The sequence below is a fragment of the Nothobranchius furzeri genome, chromosome 17 (assembly GCF_043380555.1).
Source record: "Nothobranchius furzeri strain GRZ-AD chromosome 17, NfurGRZ-RIMD1, whole genome shotgun sequence".
NCBI classification, from domain to species: Eukaryota; Metazoa; Chordata; class Actinopteri; order Cyprinodontiformes; family Nothobranchiidae; genus Nothobranchius; species Nothobranchius furzeri.
In genome coordinates, this window is record NC_091757.1 from 35,504,428 (window position 1) to 35,527,402 (window position 22,975).

The following is a 22,975-nucleotide window of genomic DNA, read 5'->3' on the forward strand; positions in this document are numbered from 1 at the left end:
AAACATGGTTACTACCAGAGGCTTCTGTGGGAAAATCAGATTTCACAGCTACATCTCCTGTGGGAGTTGTAGTACTAACAGGTGGCTTAGTAGTTACACTTCTTAACTTGCTAACTGGCGTTGTTTCAGGTCTTAAAATCAGTGGAGTCACTAGCTGTAAGTGAGAGGAAGAGCTCCAGTCGGACCTCCCCTCTTCAACAGGAGCTGTGGTAGTCAAAACATCAGGGATTACAGTAGTAGTAGTAGTAGCGCTAGTAGTTAAAACATTATTTGGAACTGTGGTCACACTGTCAGGGATTTTATTTATCTTAATTGTGGTCAAAACATTATTTGGAATCGTGGTTGTAACACCAGTTTTAACAACTGCTACGTCGAATGCAGGCAAGGATGCTGACCTATGTTGCATCCGGCCTGCTGGATTGTACTTAACTTGATCACGGTGTGCTGCCTCGTCGTTGACCAAGTCGTCTAGCATATGCTCTTGTGATGGGTCGACGATCTGCTCCTCGGCCATCGTCTCCATCTTCACCTCCTCCAGCACCACCATCAGACCCCCTAGTGTCATCCAAAACAGAACTGTTATCAGGCTTAGCACGCCCTTCTTTTCCTCGGCCATCATGCCGGTTTGTTACGTCAGACACAATACTGCCCTGAGTTTTGTCTTTGACTTTCGTGCAGTGTGTCAGATGATGCCACGTCGATCCTCCTTCGACCTGGACTGCCGTTGGCGTTGCTCGAACCACTTTGTAGGGACCCTCTCGCCGCGGTTCGTGCCACTTCCTCCTGAAAACTTTGATGTACACCTGGTCTCCAGGAACTACTGGCCCGTCTGCGCCTGCGCTAGAGACGAGCTCCTTTCTCTTTTCCTGCAAATAGATGGCTTTATGGATGCTGGTTAGTTGCTTGATATAGCTTTTGAATTCAAGCTCTAGCTGCTCCAGTGAAGGCCCCTTGTGGGGTCCTCTGAGCTGAGGAGCTGGCATTGGCCTGCCTGTTAGGACCTCATGAGGTGAAAGATGCGTGCTTCTGTTAGTTTGCATGCGATAGCTCATTAAGGCAAGCGGCAATGCATCAACCCAGTTAAGGTTAGTACAAGCACAGATTTTGCAGATTTTAGACTTCAACGTCAGATTCGCTCGCTCGACCATCCCTTGGCTCTGGGGGTGATAAACTGATCCTAATCGTTGCTTTATCCTTAGTTGTTGCAACACACCTTTAAGGACTTTTTCAACAAAAGCAGGACCATTGTCCGAGCTTATTTCCGACGGGATACCAAAGCGAGGAATCACTTCTCTGACTAGAAACTTTACCACTGTTTCTGAACCTAGATCTTTGGAGGGAACGGCTTCGATCCACCGACTGAATCTGTCAATGATCACCAACATGTACCGCCTCCCATGCACAGACTTAATCATGTCAACATAGTCAATGACCAAATGTTTGAAAGGACCTTCGGGCACTGGAATGTGTCCCGCTGGGACTGTGATGCCCTTTTTTACATTGTTCTCAGCACAAATGTCACACTGATCTATTACTTCCTCAACCATGGCTTTTAGATAGGGTGACCAGTAACCTTGTTTGTTAAGTCTTTTCAGAACCTCTGTACGACCACAATGATCAGGACCGTGGCTCTCTGAGATTAGCATTGTCAGCAGGGAGACAGGTGCAACGATCAAGCCCTCATGAGACCTCCACAAGCCGCTTGAGTCCATTGTTGCACCTCTTTTTCTCCAACACTGCTGCTCGCTTTTCTCTGCCTTTTCCTGAATCAAAATGATGTCTTCTGGTGTTATTACAGGTTCTAATGATATTACAGGCGTCAAAATGGCTTCTTCACACCTGGAGGCAGATTTTGCCGCCTCATCTGCTGCATTGTTGCCTCTGATGACATCGCAGTTACCCTTGCGGTGTGCAGGGCATTTTACAATGGCCAGTTTCGATGGAAGCATCATTGCTGAGATCAGCTCGTTGATCTGCTTTCCATGAAGGATGGGTGTGCCGTCCGTCTTCTTAAAACCTCTTTGCCTCCACACACTTCCAAACAGGTGGCAAACACCATGTGCGTATGCAGAGTCAGTGTAGATAGTTGCTACCTGGCCACTTGCCAACTTGCAAGCTTCGGTCAGGGCTTTGAGTTCCGCTAGCTGTGCAGAACAGGGTTGGTTACACTTTTCAGCTTTTACTGTTTCAAATCTGTCATCTACTTTTTCCACAACAGCAAACGCTGCATGGTTTCCTAAGTAGTCTCTAAAACATGAACCATCAACAAAATAGGTGACATCAGATTGATCGAAAGGAGTAGATTCCAAATCAGGCCTTAGCTTAGTGTATCTAGATACCTCAGCTATGCAGCAATGTGGTTCTCCTTCGAACTCAAAGGGAACACTGTTAGCAGGGTTTGTCGTGGTACACCTCTTTATGACAACGTCCGGATATGTCAGTAGTGGCATATACTGCAGGCATCTTGCTTGGTTTAACACAAACTTCCCTCGGTTGATTAGTTCAGATATTTTGTGATGTGTGTAGATGGTGACAGGATATCCCATTGTTATCACTGAGGCTTTCTCATAAGCATAATGCAAAGCAGCCAATCCTTGATAACAAGGGGGCCATCCCTGTGCCACATTGTCAAGTTTTGCACTGTAGTACGCAATAGGTTGTTTCCGACGTCCACTGCATGTGTCCTGCATTAACACTGCAGAGGCATACATGTCATGTCTGTTTGCGACGTACAGCAAAAATGGTTTTGTGTAGTCAGGTGTTGCTAAACTTGGCGCAGTTTGCATGTCTTGTTTGATAGTTTCAAAAGCTATCTTAGCTTCATTTGTCCATTTTAGAGTCGATTTTAAAGACTCACTTCCAGCATCTTTAATCAGTGCCCTAAGTGGTGCGGTTTTTTCAGCATAGTTTTCAATCCACTCGGAGTTGAAACCAGTCATTCCCAGAAATGTCATCATTTGTCCAACAGTTTGTGGTTGTGGAGCTTTGCTCACACCTTCCACGTGTTCTGGTGAGATGGCGACAGTCCCATGGGAGATTACTCTCCCTAGGTACTCTACCTGTGGTTGGCAGTACTGAAGCTTTGTCAGGGAGGCTTTGTGTCCTCCCCGAGCTAACTTCTGTAGGACTTTAATGGAGTCACGATGGCAATCATCGATTGTTCGTGCGCAAATCAGTAGGTCATCAACATACTGAATCACAGTGCTGTTCACCTCGATGCCTTCGAGGCTCTGTTTCAAAATTTGATTGAAGATGTGTGGACTGTGTTTTAGCCCTTGTGGTAGCCTTCTGTACGTGAGCTGTCTTCCACGAAACGTGAATGCAAAAAGATATTGTGATTCTTTGGCCAATGGGATGCTAAAAAATGCTGAACACAGATCAATTACCGTGAAGTATTTAGCTTCTCCATCGATGTTACTCAGTAATGTGCTTGGATTTGGCACGTCTGCGTCAAAGTCAGTGATCACTTCATTTACAGCTCTTAAATCATGTACCAGTCTGTACTTGAGCTTGTCTGCTTTTAGCACTGGCAAAATTGGAGTGTTACATGTGCTATAGGTTTCTTTTAGTACTCCTGCTTGAATTAGACCTTCAATAGTTGCATTTATACCCTCTTCTGCTTCTGGCTTTAGTGGGTATTGGGGTCGATAAGGCAGTCTTGCATTTGGCTTCAATTCCACTTGAACTGGAGTTGCCGATGTTACCAGTCCAACATCCGTGTCATGTTTGGACCATAGCTGGTCTGGAACCTGTTTTAGCATGTCAGCTTTCAACTCGTTTTGAACTGTTTCTGATTCTGCTACACCCTGCATGTGTTTTTTGTTTGCGACTGTTACAACCTGTGGTTTTGACATCATGGTGGTACCGCAGAGAATTTTAATCATTTCTGCATTTTTTGTAGTGTAGATTAGCGGGTTATCTGTTTTCTGCCACTCTGTTTTAGTTGCTGTTAACATCATTGGTCCAAGATCTTTTGACTCAAAGCCTTTGTTTACCATTAAGGTAATGTGTGGTGCTGATTCTGGCACAGTGTGCCATTTTTCAATAAATGGGTTTTCTTCCACATTCACAGCTGCACCTTGCTGTCCTATCACGATGTATTGTGACACTAGCCTAAAGTGCAAGTCTTTTGTTTCTTTGTCCCATTTTTCTTCAAAGATTCTACTGCATGATGGATCATAAGTCATTGTGCAGTGATAGTCACTGAATGATACAGTAGCTTCTGGAATTTGAGCTTCAATAAATTTCTCCCATTGTTGAAACATCTCGGAGACTGGCTTGTTAATGTCACCAAGCCAGTAGACCTTAGCGTGTTTTGTCTGAGCAGTCATTTGAAAGTTTATTCCAGAGCTATCTACATAAATTCCTTCTGGTGTGCACCAGATTTTTGTTTTTAGTTTACTCAATGCATCTCTTCCTAGTAGATTAACTGGAGTTTGGTCTGAAATCAGAATTGGGATTACGATTTCACTGTCATCAACTGCTAGTCTTACTGGAGCTGTTAAGGGGTTTATTTGTTTTGCTCCCGAGAACCCTGTTGTCTTTACGCTTTTCTCAGACATGGGGAGATGAGTTGCATAATTTGATTTTATGCACGAGTAGGTTGCCCCAGTATCAACTAACATTGGGACCGATTTGCCTTCTATTTTAACATTGATCACTGGTTCTTTATCGGCGTTAGCTGTTAAAATTGGTAGTTGCTCCTCCCCCCCAGGGCCCTCCGGGCATCCCTAGAATCCTTGTTGTGCTGCCCATGGATTAACTGGACCTCCTCTTCCCCGGTTTGGTCGTGTTCCACGACCACGCCCAGACCATTCAGGGTTTGGAATTGGATTCGGACAGTCTCGATACAGGTGACCCATCTGGCCACACCCCCAACATGAACCTGAAAGTGGGGGTCGATTCTGCTGCACCCAGCCTTGTCGAGTTGGGTAGCGATTGGGGAAACGATTTGGAAATCGTCTCTGTGGTCCGGGCTGCTGTCTACCATACTGGTTTGGGTAGACATTGATAACCGGTTGAGATGGAGTTTGAGGCGGGGCCACAGCTGTCTGCAATGCTTGGACTTGGCTGTCACTTTTCACCACTGCTGCCTGAGTTTTTGCCTTGCTCTGGAGATCATTTATGTGCAGCTGCGTGAGTTTTCTTTGAGCACACTTTTCTTGCTCAATCATTTTGTTATTGTCTTTCCGATAGCGGTCCACTGCGTGGACTACATGGTCTCTGAACTGTGCATGTGGCATTGAGTCCAGTCCCACCACATCCTCCAGTTTGTCTCGCACAGGAGTCGGGAGAGTGGAAATCAGGGATGTTCGGAACAGAGAAGTCATTATTGGCATCCCCTCAGGACCCTCCTCCGTCTCCAGCTTCCACCGTCTGAGCTGCCTGTCAACAAATGACGCAGGACTCTCAGTCTCTGAAAGTGGCTCACCTTTCAAGGCTTTGGGGTCAATCCTGTTGGGATATGCTGCTCTTAGTATGTTCCAGAGTGCATTTCTGTGTGTGTTAAACTCCGTGCCGTCAGCCATTGGGTCCAGCATCCATTGGACTCCATTGGATGCGAGCAATGTTCCCATAGCTGATGTCCCAACAACTCGAGCCAAAATAGCTTTGAGATCTCCAAGGGCAAGCATTAGCCCAGTTGTCTCCTGTTCGAAGGCCCGAATCCACTTTCCAGCGCCATCTTGTATCTCGGGCAGCCGCGAAACCAAACCAGTGAGGTCGAGGCTCTGCCAGGGAATATAATTAGCTCTTGTGCCCTTAATTAAAATTGGGTACTGACCATCATTAGTGTATCGAATAGGTGGTTTTAAGTCATGTCTGGGTCTCAGATCACGGCTTTCATTGCTAGGACCTGGTTTTTCCTTCTCTTGAGTCAGACCTGTATTTGGATCACCACGCTCTGGTGAATGAATGCCTGGTTTGTAAAAAGGCTTGAAATTTTTCTCCTTGCTTGTGCTAGTGGTGTTCTCACTAACCTCATCTGAATGTGTGCCTGTGATGTGATTTAAGGATTTCCGCAGGCCTTCAGATATGTCCTGTATAATTTGGTCAACATCGTTTAGCTCATCATGTACATCCTCATCCTTGTTCTCAAGGTCAATCCAGTATGAGTTAGCCTTCGGTTGCCTTTTCAAAAAATCCTTATGTTCTGCAAAACAATCAATCTCCCTTCGTCCTTCTTCCCTTACCGCTCGACGTTCTGTACTGCAATATTTTGGATGCGTTCCACGAGGTGGAGTTGTTTGTTCGAATTCTCTTTCCTCACTTCCTTTTGCATGCTTTTCTTTGCCAGGTGCTTCATCTGATTGCTGTGATGTTGTTAATTTTAAAATTGCATTGTCGACATCTAAACCCTTAGGACCTTTGTCGAATGTGTCGCGCAAATCAAAATCTCCCGTAATTGTAACGGTTCCCAAGAGGGGATACAGGCCCTCTTCTGCTGGGGCCTTCACTTCCTTCTGGGGTTTGTCCAATTTGTCTTTCATTTTGAGAATGGCATGTTTAAAGTTCTGTCTGTAAATCTTTCCTTCATTCCTGAATAAGTCCAGGATCTGAATTTCTTTTTCTCTTTTCTGCTGTCTTTTCTTGGATCCATCTGCTTTATGATCCTGAATTCTCAATTCCAAATTATCACACGCCACTACGTCAAAAGTGCCTTCAGATGGCCACGGATTGCATAGTTTTCTCGTCCGTTTTGACCACTTCTCTGACATGTGCTTTATCTCTTTTGCTAAAGCCGGATTCTTCGCTGCCAAAATTCCTGCTGGCGTGACAGACATTTTGAAGTTTCAGTGACACTATTATTCCTTTGATTAGTTGACTAGTTTGTTTATTTATAATCTCCTGAAAATAACACAAGAATTGAAAGTTGAAACAGATACTGGTGACATATGATGCTGTGGTCTTGAGTAATCTGTTGTTGCTCTGTTTACACAAATGTTGAACAATTTATCTTCTTATTGTAAATGCCTTAAAATCAAATCTCTTCTGATGTAACACTAAAGTAAAGTTAGTTCAAAAAGCTTTATTTATTGTTGAAAGAAAACTTAATGCCTGATGTATTTATTTCTCCAGCAGTTAAGCTGCAAGATGAGTTTGACTCAAATCTTCTGTCCTGCAGAGTCAGGCTTGTGTGACAGGCTAAAATAGCCGTATCCTTGGTCCGAGCTGTGTGTGAGCAATGTTCAGCCCACAGGGTAGGGTTTCTCTACGCCTACGGCTCACCAACCAATCCACACACAGAGGTGGAGTCAGAGGCGGGATCGCCTCTGTACTTCTGTGTCTGTGTGTGTGAGGAGATTAACGCACACACAGCTGGTGGGTGGAGCTTACACTTCTATTCTGATTCTCTGCCCAGTCTAAGCTGAGAGTCTGACCGCTAAGGATGTCTGTACAGAGAAACGAACAAGCCCTGGTGACATCAACCGCACCCAGTCTTCAGAATTTAGCAACTCTCATACAGCTTTATAACATTACAACACAGGAAAAAGTCAACCACAATAGAGACCGAACCAGCAGAAGAAAAATCAGTTTCTCTCTAATTTATCCAAGCAATAGTTTAAACAAGATCAGAGTATTTGAACTTTCACGAGTAAAACAACCACACACAGCAAAGCTTTCACACTTGCATAGAGATAAGAAAAACACACTTCAAGGCAGTTTGACACTGGAACAACGTTTCATGCCAAACAGCAACACACATACACATTATTATTTTTACTCATAATCTATATTTCTCATATTTCACATTACCCAGCTGGTAAAAATAGTTATCATGCTTGTGCACTTCAGCATATATTTTTTATTTATATATATGTCACTCTAAAAACTTATTATTATTATTTTAACTTCTGGTTTTCTGTTCAAAGGCTAATCAGAACAAGATCACAGACTTTGAAATTTGTATAACATTAAACATCAAAACTTAGCACTGCAGTGACTATTGCTAATCCATTTACACTGTTTTTAAGGCTTCTCCTAGTTCTTCTCCTTTTTTTTCCTTTTTCCTCATTCTGACCTCTGGCGCCTCACCCACAGCTGTTCTCACTCACACACACGCTTGTCTTCACACACACACACACACACACTTGTCTCAGCGCACACACACACACACACACACACACAAAAACTCAATAGACAGTTTCCCCGAGCACCCGGGTCTGTCGTTTCCCTTGCAGCCTCTCCGCTGCTCCTATGAGTTCAACACATGCCTTTTGCCAACAACACATGAAATTTACCAATCCTCGAGGGTTCAACCGAATTACTGGCAAGCTTATCTGTCACAACTTCAGCGCTTTTTCTCAGATCCCAATCTTAGCCCGGCCTCACCGGCGCATACTGGATCTCAATTGTCGATCTTTTACTTGTCCTCACTGGACTTTAGTCAGCTGTCAAATTCTATTCCAATTCTCGCTGTCCCAGCTTTTAATTTGTCACTTTAAACTTTGTCCGTCATCAAAATGACTCAGCTGACTTCACACATGTGTGAATAATTTCACCGCTGCTCTGGACAAGCGCCTTCTCTTGTTGTTATTCTAAATTATGAGTAGGGCATGTTTTTTTTTCTCCCAGACCATTTCACAATCCACGGAAATAACTCCAAAATTGAACAAAAGTTGTTCTTACCTATAAGGGCCCCGGAGTCAGGTTTCAGTGGATTGAGAAATGATCCGAAGAGCACACCTCCACTCCCCGCTTCGTGGTCACCAAATGTGGTTCTTTTTCCTTATCAAAAACAAGAGAACAATTGTAACCCCAGATTCTATGAGTCTAGTCGCAGCCCTTAAGCCACTTGGCCACACTGGTTCTGTTAGGACTAAGAGCCATCGGAGGCGAGCAGTGGAGTCGCTCCACTTACATAACCCACAAGGGGTGCCCACGTGGTGGGCGTACATTTAAGCTCTTCATGATTGGCTGATGCTGAGATCACCCTTCCAATAGCAGCTCGCTTAAGGGCTGCGACTAGACTCATAGAATCTGGGGTTACAATACGTAACCAACGTTCTCTGAACTAATGGTTTCAAAACTGTATGCACACACAGAATTTAAAGGACAGGATTGTGCCTTTAGGGGTACAATGTCTTGTCACTGGGGTGGTACCCTCAAAGGTACCATTTTGTACCTTTAGCTGGGGGCACAAATTTGTACCACTGCAGATTGTACCTTTTACAAGTCAAACAAGTACCTTGAGGAGCAAATTTGTACCCCAAATTTAAAGGACAGAAAAGTCCCCTTAAAAAGGGTACATAATTTATTAATTATATATATATATATATATATATATATATATATATATATATATATATATATATATATATATATAATATATATGTGTGTGTGTGTGTGTGTATATATATTTGCATGTATGTATGTATGTATGTGTATATATATATATATATATATATATATATATATATATATATATATATATATATATACAGGTGCTGGCCAGTAAATTAGAATATCATCAAAAGGTTGAAAATATTTCAGTAATTCCATTCAAAACGTGAAACTTGTACATTATATTCATGCAATGCACACAGACCAATGTATTTCCGATGTTTATTACATTTAAATTTGATATTCATAAGTGACAACTAATGAAAACTCCAAATTTGGTATCTCAGAAAATTAGAATATTCTAAAGGCCAATGAAAAAATGTTTGTTTCTCTAATGTTGGCCAACTGAAAAGAATGAACATGAAAAGAATGTGCATGTATAGCACTCAATACTTAGTCGGGGCTCCTTTTGCCTCAATAACTGCAGTAATGCGGCGTGGCATGGACTCGATCAGTCTGTGGCACTGCTCAGGTGTTATGAGAGCCCAGGTTGCTCTGATAGTCGTCTTCAGCTCCTCTGCATTGTTGGGTCTAGCGTATTGCATCCTCCGCTTCACAATACCCCATAGATTTTCTATGGGGTTAAGGTCAGGCGAGTTTGCTGGCCAATCAAGGACAGGGATACCATGGTCCTTGAACCAGGTGCTGGTGGTTTTGGCACTGTGTGCAGGTGCCAAGTCCTGTTGAAAGGTGAAGTCTGCATCCCCATAAAGTTGGTCAGCAGCAGGAAGCATGAAGTGCTCTAAAACTTCCTGGTAGACGGCTGCATTGACCCTGGACCTCAGGAAACAGAGTGGGCCAACACCGGATAGATGACATGGCACCCCACACCATCACTGACGGTGGAAACTTTACACTGGACCTCATGCAACGTGGATTCTGTGCTTCTCCGCTCTTCCTCCAGACTCTGGGTCCTTGATTTCCAAAGGAAATGCAGAACTTGCTTTCATCAGAAAACATAACTTTGGACCACTCAGCATCAGTCCAGTCCTTTTTGTCCTTGGCCCAGGCGAGACGCTTCTTGCGCTGTTTCATGTTCAAGAGTGGCTTGACACACGGAATGCGACACCTGAATCCCATGTCTTTCATGAGTCTCCTCGTGGTGGTTCTTGAAGCGCTGACTCCAGCTGCAGTCCACTCTTTGTGGATCTCCCCCACATTTTTGAATGGGTTTGTCGTCACAATTCTCTGCAGGGTGCGGTTATCCCTAGAGCTTGTACACTTTTTTCTACCACATTTTTTCCGTCCCTTTGCCTGTCTGTTAATGTGCTTGGACACAGAGCTCTGCGAACAGCCAGCTTCTTTAGCAATCACCTTTTGTGTCTTGCCCTCCTTGTGCAAGGTGTCAATGATTGTCTTTTGGACAGCTGTTAAGTCAGAAGTCTTCCCCATGATTGTGGTGCCTTCAAAACAAGACTGAGGAACCTTTTAAAGGCCTTTGCAGGTGTTTTGAGTAAATCAGCTGATTAGAGTGGCAGCAGGTGTCTTCTATATTCAGCCTTTTCAGAATATTCTAATTTTTTGAGATACCAAATTTGGAGTTTTCATTAGTTGTCACTTATGAATATCAAATTTAAATGTAATGAACATTGGAAATACATTGGTCTGTGTGCATTGCATGAATATAATGTGCAAGTTTCACGTTTTGAATGGAATTACTGAAATATTTTCAACCTTTTGATGATATTCTAATTTACTGGCCAGCACCTGTATATATATATATATATATATATATATATATATATATATATATATATATATATATATATATATATATGTATGTATGTGTATATGTATGTATGTGTATATGTATGTATGTATGTGTATATATATGTATGTATGTGTATATGTATGTATGTGTGTGTGTATATATATATATATATATATATATATATATATATATATATATATATATATATATATATATATGTATATATATGTATATATATATATATATATATATATATATATATATATATATATATATATATATATATATATATATATATATATATGTAGGAGGCCCCCGGGTTGACCCAGGACATGTTGGAGAGGTTACATCTCCAATCTGGTCCCGGAACGCCTTGGGGTCCTGCTGGACGAACTGGTGGAGGTGGCTGGGGAGAGGACGGTCTGGAGCTCCTTAGTTGTGATGCTTCCCCCGCGACCCAGACCCGGATAAGCGGAGGAAGACGAAAACGACGACAGCAACAATGTGGAAGGAGTGCTTGATTTGCAACTTGGAGCAGCACAAGAGGGAGGAAAAAATAATCTGCTTGTTTTGTTTTTGTAATCGTTCGAAACTCAGATCGTCCCTGGGCTGCCACCTTACCGTGGTGGAGTGGTTTGAGTGTCTCAATGATCCTAGGAGCTAAGTTGTCTGAGGTTTTCTGCCTCTGGTAGGGTCACCCATGGCAAACAGGTCCTAGGTGAGAGATCAGACAATGAGCAGCCCGAAGACCACTTATGCTGAATTTTATAAATGGAAACCATGTTCCCTCGCCCGGATGTGGGTCACCTGGGTCCCCCTCTGGAGCCAGGCCTGGAGGTGGGGCACGTTGGCGAGCGCCCAATGGCCGGGCTTTCACCCATGGAGCCCAGCCGGGCACAGCCCGAAGAGGAAACGTGGGTCCCCCTTCCCATGGGCTCACCACTTGTGGGAGGGGCCAAAGGGGTCGGGTGAAGTGTGACGGGTGGTAGTCAAGGGCGGGGACCTTGGCGGTCCGATCCTCGGCTACAGAAGTTGGCTCTTGGCACATGGAATGTAACCTTTCTGGTGGGGAAGGAGCCTGAGTTGGTGTGTGAGGTTGAGAGGTTCCAACTAAATATAGTCAGTCTCACCTCAACGCATGGCTCTCGAAACGGTTTCCTTGAGAAGGGTTGGACTTTCTACCACTGTGGAGTTGCTCCCACTGAGAGGCACCGAGCAGGGGTGGGCATACTAATTGCCCCCCACCTTGGTGCCTGTACGTTGGGGTTTACCCCAGTGAATCAGACGGTAGCCTCCCTCCGCCTACGTGTGGGGGGACGGGTTCTGACTGTGGTCTGTGCTTATGCACCAAACTACAGTTCAGACTACCCACCCTTTTTGGAGACCTTGGAGGAAGTGCTGGAGAGCGCTCCTTCCGGTGACTCCCTCGTTCTGCTGGGGGACTTCAACGCTCATGTGGGCAACGACAGTGAGACCTGGAGAGGTGTGGTTGGGAGGAACGGCCCCCCTGATCTGAATTTGAGCGGTGTTTTGTTATTGGACTTCTGTGCCAGTCACGGATTGTCCATAATGATCACCATGTTCGGACATAAAAGTGTCCATATAAGCTCTTGGCACCAGGATACCTTAGGCTGCAGCTCGATGATCGACTTTGTTGTTGTTTCATCTGACCTTCGGCCGCATGTCTTGGACACTCAGGTGAAGAGAGGGCCGGAGCTGTGCACTGACCACTACCTGGTGGTGAGTTGGCTCAGATGGTGGGGGAGGATGCCAGTCAGACTAAGCAGGCCCAAACGTATTGCGAGGGTCTGCTGGGAACGTCTGGAAGATTCTCCTGTCAGAAGGAGCTTCAATTCCGACCTCCGACAGAACTTCCAAAATGCTCCGAGGGAGGCGGGAGACACTGAGTCTGAATGAACCCTGTTCCGTACCTCCATTGTTGAGGTGGCCGACCGGAGCTGTGGTCACAGGATCGTCGGTGCCTGTCGTGGTGGCAACCCCCGAACCCACTGGTGGACACTGGTGGTTAGGGATGCTGTCAAGCTGAAGAAAGAGTCATATCAGGTCTTTTGGCCTGTGGAACTCCAGAGGCAGCTGACGGGTACCCGCAGTCCAAGCAGAACGCGGCTCGGGTGGTCGCCAAGGCAAAAACCCGGGCATGGGAGGAGTTTGGTGAGACCGTGGTGCAAGACTTCTGTACAGCTTCGAGGAGATTCTGGTCCACCATCCGGCGCCTCAGGGGGGGAAAGCAGTGCGCTACCTACACTATCTATAGTGGGGACGGTGTGCTGCTGACTACTCAGGACATTGTGGATCGGTGGGCAGAATACTTCGAAGACCTCCTCAATCCCACCAACACGTCTTCCAGTGAGGAAGCAGATACTGGGGACTTTGGGTTGGCCTCTCAAATCTCTGGTGCTGATGTCACTGAGGTGGTTAAAAAACTCCTCTGTGGCAAGGCTCCAGGGGTGGATGAGATCCGCCCGGAGTTCCTTAAGGCTCTGGATGTTGTGGGGCTGTGTTGGCTGACACGGCTCTGCGTGGACATCGGGGCCAGTCCCACTGGACTGGCAGACCGGGGTGGTGATCCCTTTATTTAAAAGGGGGACCGCAGGGTGTGTTCCAACTACAGGGGATCACACTCCTGAGCCTTCCTGGTAAGGTCTATTCAGGAGTTCTGGAGAGGAGGGTCCGTCGGATTGTTGAACCTCAGATTCAGGAGGAGCAATGTGGTTTTCGTCCTGGCCGTGGAACACTGGACCAGCTCTATACCCTTAGGGGGATCCTGGAGGGTGCGTGGGAATTTACCCAACCAGTCTACATGTTTTTTGTGGATTTGGAGAAAGCGTTTGACCGCTTCCCTCTGGTGGCTCTGTGGGGGGTACTCCGGGAGTATGGGGTACCAGGCCCTCTGATATGGGTTGTTAGGTCCCTGTATGACTGGTGTCAGAGCTTGGTCTGCATTGCCGGCAGTAAGTCGGGCACATTCCCAGTGAGAGTTGGACTTCGCCAAGGCTGCCCTTTGTCACTGATTCTGTTCATAACCTTTATGGACAGGGTTTCTAGGCACAGCCAAGGTGTGGAGGGCATCCGTTTTGGTGGTCTGAGGATCAGGTCTCTGCTTTTTGCAGATGATGTGGTCCTGTTGGCTTCATCAAAGCGTGATCTTCAGCTTCCACTGGAGCGATTCGCAGCCGAGTGTGAAGCAAGCTGTGATGAGAATCAGCTCCTCTAAATCTGAGACCATGGTCTTGATTCGGAAAATGGTAGAATGCCTTCTCCAGGTCAGGGATGAGGTCCTGCCCCAAGTGGAGGAGTTTAAGTATCTCGGGGTCTTTTTCACGAGTGAGGGAAAACTGGAGCGTGAGATCGACAGGCGGATTGGTGCTGCATCTGCAGTGATTTGGGCGTTGTACCAGTCTGTCGTGGTGAAGAGATAGCTGAGTCAGAAGGCGAAGCTCTTGGTTTACCCGTCGATCTACGTTCCTACCCTCACCTATGGTCATGAGCTTTGGGTAGTGACCGAAAGAATGAGATTGCTGATACAAGTGACCGAAATGGGTTTTCTCCAAAGAGTGGCTGGGCTCTCCCTTAGAGACAGGGTGAGAAGCTCGGTCATTCGGGAGGGACTTGGAATAAACTTGCTGCTCCTCCACATCGAGAGGAGCCAGTTTAGGCGGCTCGGGCATCTGGTCAGGATGCCTCTTGGATGCCTGCCTGGAGAGGTTTTCTGGGCACGTCCAACCGGGAGGAGACCTAAAGGTAGACCCAGGACACGTTGGAGGGACTATGTCTCTCACCTGGCCAGAGAACGCCTTGGGATTCCCCCGGAGGAGCTGGCCCAAGTGGCTGGGGAGAGGGAAGTCTGGGCCTCTTGCCTTAGGCTACTGCCCCCGCAACCCGACTCCGGATAAGCGGATGAAAATGAATGGATGGATGGATGGATGGATGGATGGATGAAAGTGATTGGATGGATGGATGGATTCGATTAATTGAGCAGCCCTGCAAAATACTTATAATTGTAAACATTCAAGTTCAGAAAGCAACATTTCTGAAATCCATACAACTTCACCAATTTTAAAGTACAAGTCACCCTCTTGACCAGAGTCTTAAACTGCCCCCACTCTCTACTTTTCAAACAGACAGTGTGGGTTACCACACGCACACAGGTTTATATAATGATGAATAATGAATAGCTAAACGTACCTGGTAAGTCGTCAGTGAGAATGTCCTCATTTTTATCCAGGTAGACCTGGTACAGTGGAGATTTGCCTCAAACAAGATCGATCACCTTTGTTGCGATAGATGAGAGCTCTTCACAAAATCACTGGCTCAGGTTACCAGTTGCTGGATGGATTCACCCCAGTTCATTGCAGAGCTACAATTAACAGATACATTTTCAGTATTGAAAAATAACAGAGTAAAACAAATGGAATAAGTAAAACTTGTTTAGAATCCAATAATATATAATATAAAAAATACATTCAATGTAATTACAAAAAGGGAACAAGGGACAACAAGACATAATTTACAAGTGTATTTATGTTGGATATACAGAAAATTTCTAGTTCAATTTAAGTGTCTGACTCACACCACTTGGTACTCCTAAGAATGGGTACTTCTTCAAGACATCCTCCACAGCCATACCATCTGCAATTTATTTTCGTCGCCAAACAATGGTTTGCTGCATACGGTCACACACCACCATGATGTCTGGTTGCATCTTCTGATACTGGCAATGCAGCACCTTTAGGTGGGCCTCTATGGACAACAAGTCCTCCCCTTGAATACTTAGTCCCTAGAAGAAGCAACAGTGAAAAGAAAATGTGTGCATTAAAAGAAATCTTACAGAATGACATTTAATCATAAAATTATTGCATTGAAATATGGACATAAATAATTCAGCAATGATCTAGAAGCAAACAATAATTAAACAAAAGCTAAAACAACCGCAGTTTTTTGTTTGCCATATACATCAATGAATTTTTATGGCGTGGTTCTTTGTTGTCCAGTTTTAGTTGCAGACTTTTAGGAAATCTTGGAATTTCAAAAGCAGCGGGCAGTCTCAAAGAACTTTCATTGCTGTGAAAATGTGCAAATGTTCATTTTTGAGATATACTGCACAACATTAACATGATAAATATGTTAAAAACAATGATTGTGTTTACTAATTAAATCTAAAAAGTACACAGCTGCCAAAATGCAGACCTCAGATATACCATCTTTGTGATAAACAATCAAAAATTACCGTAATGTTGCTGATGAAGTAGATGGTTGCCAGTCTCTAGTCAGCGTAACTGCAGATTCTTTCAGCCTAGACACAAACTGGTTGAATTTTACCTGCTTTTTGAAAGATCCTTGGAAAAAGTACGCAACCATTGTCTCTGTAAGACCACAACTAACTGTGTCACCATCACCTCCATTATCTGAAAGATAAAAGGAAAGAAAAAACGTTTATTAACTATATCTCTCGCTCTTTCTCTCACTCAATCTCACACACACACACACACACACACACACACACACAAAGTGTTGTACCAATAAGCTCTTTAAGCTGAAGAAATAGCATTTCAAAGATCCGGTAAATTGAAAAATTACTTATGAGTCCTCTGAACATGCATAGTTCTATTTTTTTTAACTGTTTTATTAGGGAATGCACACTACAGCAAGGTATATATATATATATATATATATATATATATATATATATATATATATATATATATATATATATATAGATGGATGGATGGATGGATGGATGAATTTTATTAACATAAAGGATATTTTTGTTTTTTGAAGGGAAAACACCGTTGCTCCATGCATTAGCGAGCAGCGACGGATTGACCGTGCACAACTTAGAGAGCATTCAGCTTCTTCTTGAAAAAGGTATGTACGCCTGAAATTTCCATCTTTTCTTTGATTGCTCAAGTACTTCATTTAACAGTCACAACTGAATCATCAAGAGCTCTTTATTGAATAAACTTCCTATCCAAACCAAAGTCGATCTTTACCCAAAAGCAGCCACAAGTGTTGTTAAACTGTACAAATATTTACTTTACCTAAATAAAGAGATGATCACCACATGGTTGATGGTTTGTCTCCTAAAGGTGCTGACATCAACGCTGCAACCGTAGACGGAGAAACAGTTGAGTCAACGTTGGTCTTTCTAGTGAAGGAGGTGCTGGAGGCCAGCGTGGAGGATGCTGCTGAGATTGGTAACTTTTGCTTGAAAACCACGCAGCTGCTGCTGGCTCATGGCATGGACCCCAGCTGCTGTCTGAAAGAGGATGGAGAGTCCTCCCTGACACAGACGAGCTTGGAGCACTTTGACCTGCTCTTCCCTTTGGTCATGATCCTAATCCAGAGTGGAGCTTCTCTGGTCTGCTCCCACCATAGTTACACCTGTTGGTCAGGTTACAACCTCATTTTCCAAAGGCTTCAAACAGCCCTGCAGCAGTACTCCGATCAGAGTCGTGCTACTGAGCTCCTGGAACAAGCTGAGCTGTTGCTGGACTTAGTGAGGGTGAGCTGTACCACACTGCGTCTCCCGTCTAGGGTGGAGCTCCCTGTGTCCCCTCAAGACTCTCATCCATATGCTCAAGCTCTGGTTGACCTGCACAGTCGAGCGTTGGAGCGTGAAGCAAGCCCGCTGCCTTTACGTTGTCTTTGTAGGGGTTTTATAAGACGTTACCTACAGCCCTGGCCTCTGGAGGACAGAGTCAAAGCCTTACCTTTACCTGACAGACTCAAAGACTTTATTCTTCCTGAGCTTGCATACACCCCAAAGCCCGGCTGGGACTGCTTCAAGCCTGAACAGAACCAGCACTAAGATCACCATTTGTCTAGTTGCTCTTTTCGCTAAGATCTAAAACAAAAGTAAATCTGAGAAAACATTTAAGCTTTTTCTGTGGAAATGAAGCTAAACAAACCATTTGAGGCCTTTGATCTACGTACACATTAGTTTATTGTTACTGCCACATACAAAGTTGTTTGTACAATAAATCACTGGTTTGTACCTTGTCTGTTATAAATAAATTGCTGTATAGTGGGAATAGGAATGCATAAAACTTGCAGTGCACAAGATCACCACCAGATGGCAGTGTTGAATCTGAGCATCAAAGTGAGTCCAAATCTATTCTTGCTGCGCCCATTAAAGTTAGTCAAGCTGAGTGGGGTTTATCTATATTTTAGCTCCTCAACGTGATAGTGGTGTATTGTGTAATTTATATTTTTCCACAACATGATGCTGGAATAATAAAAAATGTTTCATCAAATCTGTTATGGTTTAATTTCTTAATAGTCTGTTTAAATTATGTTTCTGTGTATCATTGTCCTGTTAGTGGCAGCATAGCACTGAAAGGAACGCCAAACCTAACGGGTTTCTAGGGGAAATGAGTAATGTCGTGTGTACCTCATGGTTGTGCTCATGCTGCTAAATAAAGAGGCTGGATTTAGACGCTGCACACAGACTGAGCCTTTGGTTGTTTTGGCGTAACGTGGCTGCAGAAGCTGCTGGAGAAGATAGGTTCACCAAGCATTCCTAATGCATCTGTTCAAATACTGTGTGCAACACCCCCAATGCTCATTATTGCTTCAGTAAATGAAAACTACTTTATAGAAATAAACTGTTGTTTAGAATAATGTGTGTGTCAAGCTAACTAAATAGGACATTGTGTTACACAACTAACCCTTTCCTGACATTGCTGGAGCTGGAGTGGCTCCAAGGCTTGCAGGCGCTCCAGCTCCTCTTGGTTATCTAGGTCACAGCCTCTGAGGAAAAGAGCCTCAGCAGCAGCAGCAGGGCTGCATGACACACGCTTCACTCTCCTGTCCGTCTGAATCTGCCTGCATGCTCTTGACAAACCTCAACACTGGCCCTAGTTGAATGAGAGGGTGGGAGGTGGTTGTAGGATGCAGAACACTAAGAGAGAGCATTAAAGATACAGGATGGGACACGCACACACACACACACACACACACACACACACACACACACACACACACACACAATAAACACTGGATAAGATGTGTACACTGCAGGAACATTATCCCAACCAAGACGCACAACACTGACAAAACAAGCTTGTTCCATAGACTAGCCCCTGCTTGGAGAAAGTGATGGAATAGAGATAGAGTGGGGAGGGCTAAGCCGGTACTCTCCATCCACAGCGTTTATTGGAAAACAGTGCGAGTGAAGCTCTGTACTGAAATTAGTTATTGATCTATTCTCTCCTTGAAGCCCAAAGGCCTTTTCCCACCATACCTGCTTATTCTCTCACAACCCTTTCTTTCAGCAGCTTTAAATCTCTGTTTTTCCTCTTTGTTTTGTAGGTTTTTTTCTACTTGGCATCCCTTGGACAGATTTAAAAATGAGATCTTAATGGTAATGTGGTTGCAGGGGGGTTGGTTGGATGTTTAAAAACTAGATTCTGCATGGTCTAATGAACACTAAGTTTCTCAGAAGTTATGATTTATGACCTAAAAAAGAGATTTATTTTCATCTGATTTGCAACAAATTCACAATACAATGACAAGATCTACAGAAGTTGTGCTTGGATTAGATTTTATTCATTGATACTTTGCTCTTCAGCAGATTGCATAGTTTTGTTTTCATGAGAAGAATTGAAACGTTATCATGGAATACTTGTAAAGATAAACATTCTCATTTTTAGAAATAGAAAAATAGAATTGAAGTAGAAACTTTCTGAGAAGCTCTATTTGTCCACAAGCACAAAAACTTACTTTGTAACTTATGACATTAATTTTTATTTGATGATTTGTAAACGTCCGCATGTTGCCCGAGTTCCTAAAATGATCTGAACATTTTTAATAACTACGTCACCAAGTGAGAGCCACTCTGATCTATTCTGGGCCTTTTCTGTGGAGGGCAGCTTGTGGAGGGTGTGCATCTCCTTGTCTTTCACTAGACAATGTCTAGACACGGGATAATTGCAGACATCACCAAACACTCAGCTGCTGCCTGAAACCCCACGGGAGTTGAGGTGGACTTTGAAAGGAAAGGGCCATCCGTCAGCCAAGGGGACTCACACCCCTCCAGAATGTGTGTCTTTACCCAAATAGTAAACAGAGGTTGTTTACCGCGTGTGTTGGACGGTGTGAACGCATGCTTAGGCTTTGGACTGGGACTAGTTAGAAACAGAGTGTTCACAACTGCAGATGGAGTGACTTCATTCTACAAAAATGCACCCTGTCTTGTTTACTGTGCTAGCGTTGATGGACCCAAATGAAAGGCTACCAACATTTAAACGAGTGCATTTATCAACACATTCCTATTACTTTTATCTTTTGTTTGGGTCAAAATTGTTTGAGTGCTTTGGGTGTATTGTTGAGGGCTGCTGGTGGAGATCTGGTCACTGGGTTCAGCTGTAGCACACGCTAAGCTCAGTGGGGGTGGATAGGATGGATGTAAAATAACTGAATCCTGTTGGGGCAGGCCACCTTCTGCCTCTGCTCCAGGTGTGTGTTCCTGTTTTAGACTAACAAACACTCTTTGCTGCACACAGCATTTAGTACAATTTCATTTTTCATGATTAGAATTAAAAAGGGCCTCATAGTTTTGTTTTTTTTTACCAAGTCTTCAATGTGTATTTGAAACAATGTCTTACATCCCTGATGTTCTTTTACTCTAAAAACTCCTTTTCTTGTTAGGTTTAAGTTGGCGCCTGGTAGTTTTCCACATTGCTTTGAGAACAGTTCTTAAAGAGTAGGATCATCATGACGGCATACTTCGTTCTTCTTTTGACCTTTGTGGGAAACTAATTTGAACGTATAACACGCTAAAAAACAAGGTTACAGTTCTATACTCCACTTCTTATTTTAGAGCTCAACAAAGTCCACCACCCTACATCCCTACAACTGACGCCCTTTCACAGAAATTCCAGACAACTGGCGCCTGAGCTCTGCCTCCAAGAAGGACATGATGAATAGGACACACCCTTGGTATGCTGGTAAATGGCAGAAATATATGGCACACTGCAGTGTAGCAGCCTAGATTCATTAGTCCCAGCTCTTCTCAGAGCCTTTTTCCTTGCTTCTCTCCCCCCTTGCTTTTCATGCGGCTTACCTATTTTTAAAAAGCCTGAATTTTGAGATGAAATACTCTGAGGCACCAGTAAGGCGAGCTACAGCTCTTTTCCAGAGCTGGTTCCTGATCCACCTCCTTGTTGTGGTCTATGCATGCCTTCCCCAGTCACGTGACAGCGTTGCCATGGCAACTCCGGTTTGAGTAATCATTTGCGTTACGACCTTTATTCCCTTGAGGAAAGGGGAGGGGGAAGTTAGAGTGAAGCCTGTAGAAAGAGGGAGTGAGAGCAAAAAGAAAAGAGAGGCAGAAGGGGAGCGGCAGAGAGGCTCAGGGAAGGAAAAATCGGCATAAACAAGAAGTGAGGAGAGAGATTTCTGCTCCTTCTTGCCCATAATATGTTTTCTCTTGTGTCCATTCCAACTTCTGTCCCATCGTTAGTCCAAAAACTCTGAAAACCTCTAAAATCCTGAATTTTTGCTTGATTTGTTTTCCCCATTCTTTTGTGATTCATTGTGGCACTTTGCTTAGAGAGACAGCAGGCAAGTGTACTTCATAAAGGCTCACACACACGCACACACACACACACACACACACGCACGCACGCACACACACACACACACACACACACGCCTCCCCTTCACTTCTTCTTGGAGCAAAGGCAGCACTGTGCCACATGTGCAAGTCTCAGCAGAAACAGATTCTGTATGTTCCTGTTTCTTGCTCTCCCGGCTGCGTTGTCATGGCTACCGAGCTAGTCCACCAAGGCATGCAGCTTCTCTGTCTCTTCCTCTACCGCTCTCTTTCCACCGTTGGGTGATTCAACCCATCAGTTGGGTTGTGTCATCTCCTAGATGGAGGCTGTTGCTCTCACATCTCCTAAATGGAGTTTCTCAGTTCAGCCTTGTGTTCCTGTTGGATTTTAGTATAGGGAAATAAAATTGTGTGTGTGTGTGTGTGCGTGCGTGCGTGCGTGCGTGCGTGCGTGTGTGTGTGTGTGTGTGTGTGTGTGTGTGTGTGTGTGTGTGTGTGTGTGTGTGTGTGTGTGTGTGTGTGTGTGTGGATAATGGGTGGATTTTGTGCTTGAGGGAGGGGTTTTTACCAGAAATGGGAAAGAGTGGGGGGGTGGGGGTGAGGGGCGTCCTGGGTTGACAGGAGGTGGGCTCAACTGGGGGGCTGGTGATAGACACGGGGGTGCTGCTGGTGGAGGTGGTGCTGGCTGCTTCCAGGTGCCTGTGACTGGGGGTGAATATGAATGAGGGGCCCCTGGTTCTCCTGAGATGGCGGCTGGGGAGAGAGCTGCTAAAACCAGAGACCAGTGGAGCCTGGCTGGATGAGAGGCCCCCACAAGCTGCTGACAGGAGCTGGAGCTAGCCATCACGTTAATTAGCGTTTTTGCTCTTGCAGCAGCGAGTGGGGGAGTGGGTTGGAGAAGGATGTGGGGGTGGTATATGACTCACAGACACAGTATGGTTTATTCATGATGGAGGAAGGGTGTGTGTGTGTGTGTGTGTGTGTGCGTGTGCGTGTGCGTGTGCGTGTGTGTGTGTAGTAAAGTGGAAAAGAGAGGAAACAGACATTTGATTTGTGCGCAGTTGTGTGTATGTGTGTGTGTGTGCACGTGTGCGTGCATGCAAGCGTGTGTGCATTGCTGATTGGCACTAAGCCAATTTATTGTTGTTTTGAGGATGATAACAGCCATTCATTGATGTTTTTGTTTCAGTAACACTGATCCTAAATTAATTTTAACTTATTTAAAATGAGATCTTCTCTGAGATCTACGTTCTTCTTAGCCTAGTGAACTAGACCAAATACTTTCTTTGCAAAGTTTATATATTCACATATATAGGATGCCTGCATTCTTCTTAAAACTGCACATT

At 44.5% G+C, this 22,975-nt stretch overlaps 1 protein-coding gene across 2 annotated transcripts in view; it reads left to right on the forward strand.

Moving 5' to 3' along the window:
• asb6 (ankyrin repeat and SOCS box containing 6) overlaps positions 1–18,327 on the forward strand; it is a 34,821-nt gene extending 16,494 nt beyond the window's left edge. For both annotated transcript variants that reach the window (XM_054731362.2, XM_054731361.2), the window contains exons 6-7: positions 16,853–16,939; positions 17,161–18,327. In XM_054731362.2, the coding sequence (XP_054587337.2) occupies positions 16,853–16,939; positions 17,161–17,882 (809 nt within the window). In that variant the 3' untranslated portion in view covers positions 17,883–18,327. The remainder of the gene's footprint in view (positions 1–16,852; positions 16,940–17,160) is intronic.
• The last annotated feature ends 4,648 nt before the right edge of the window (positions 18,328–22,975 follow it).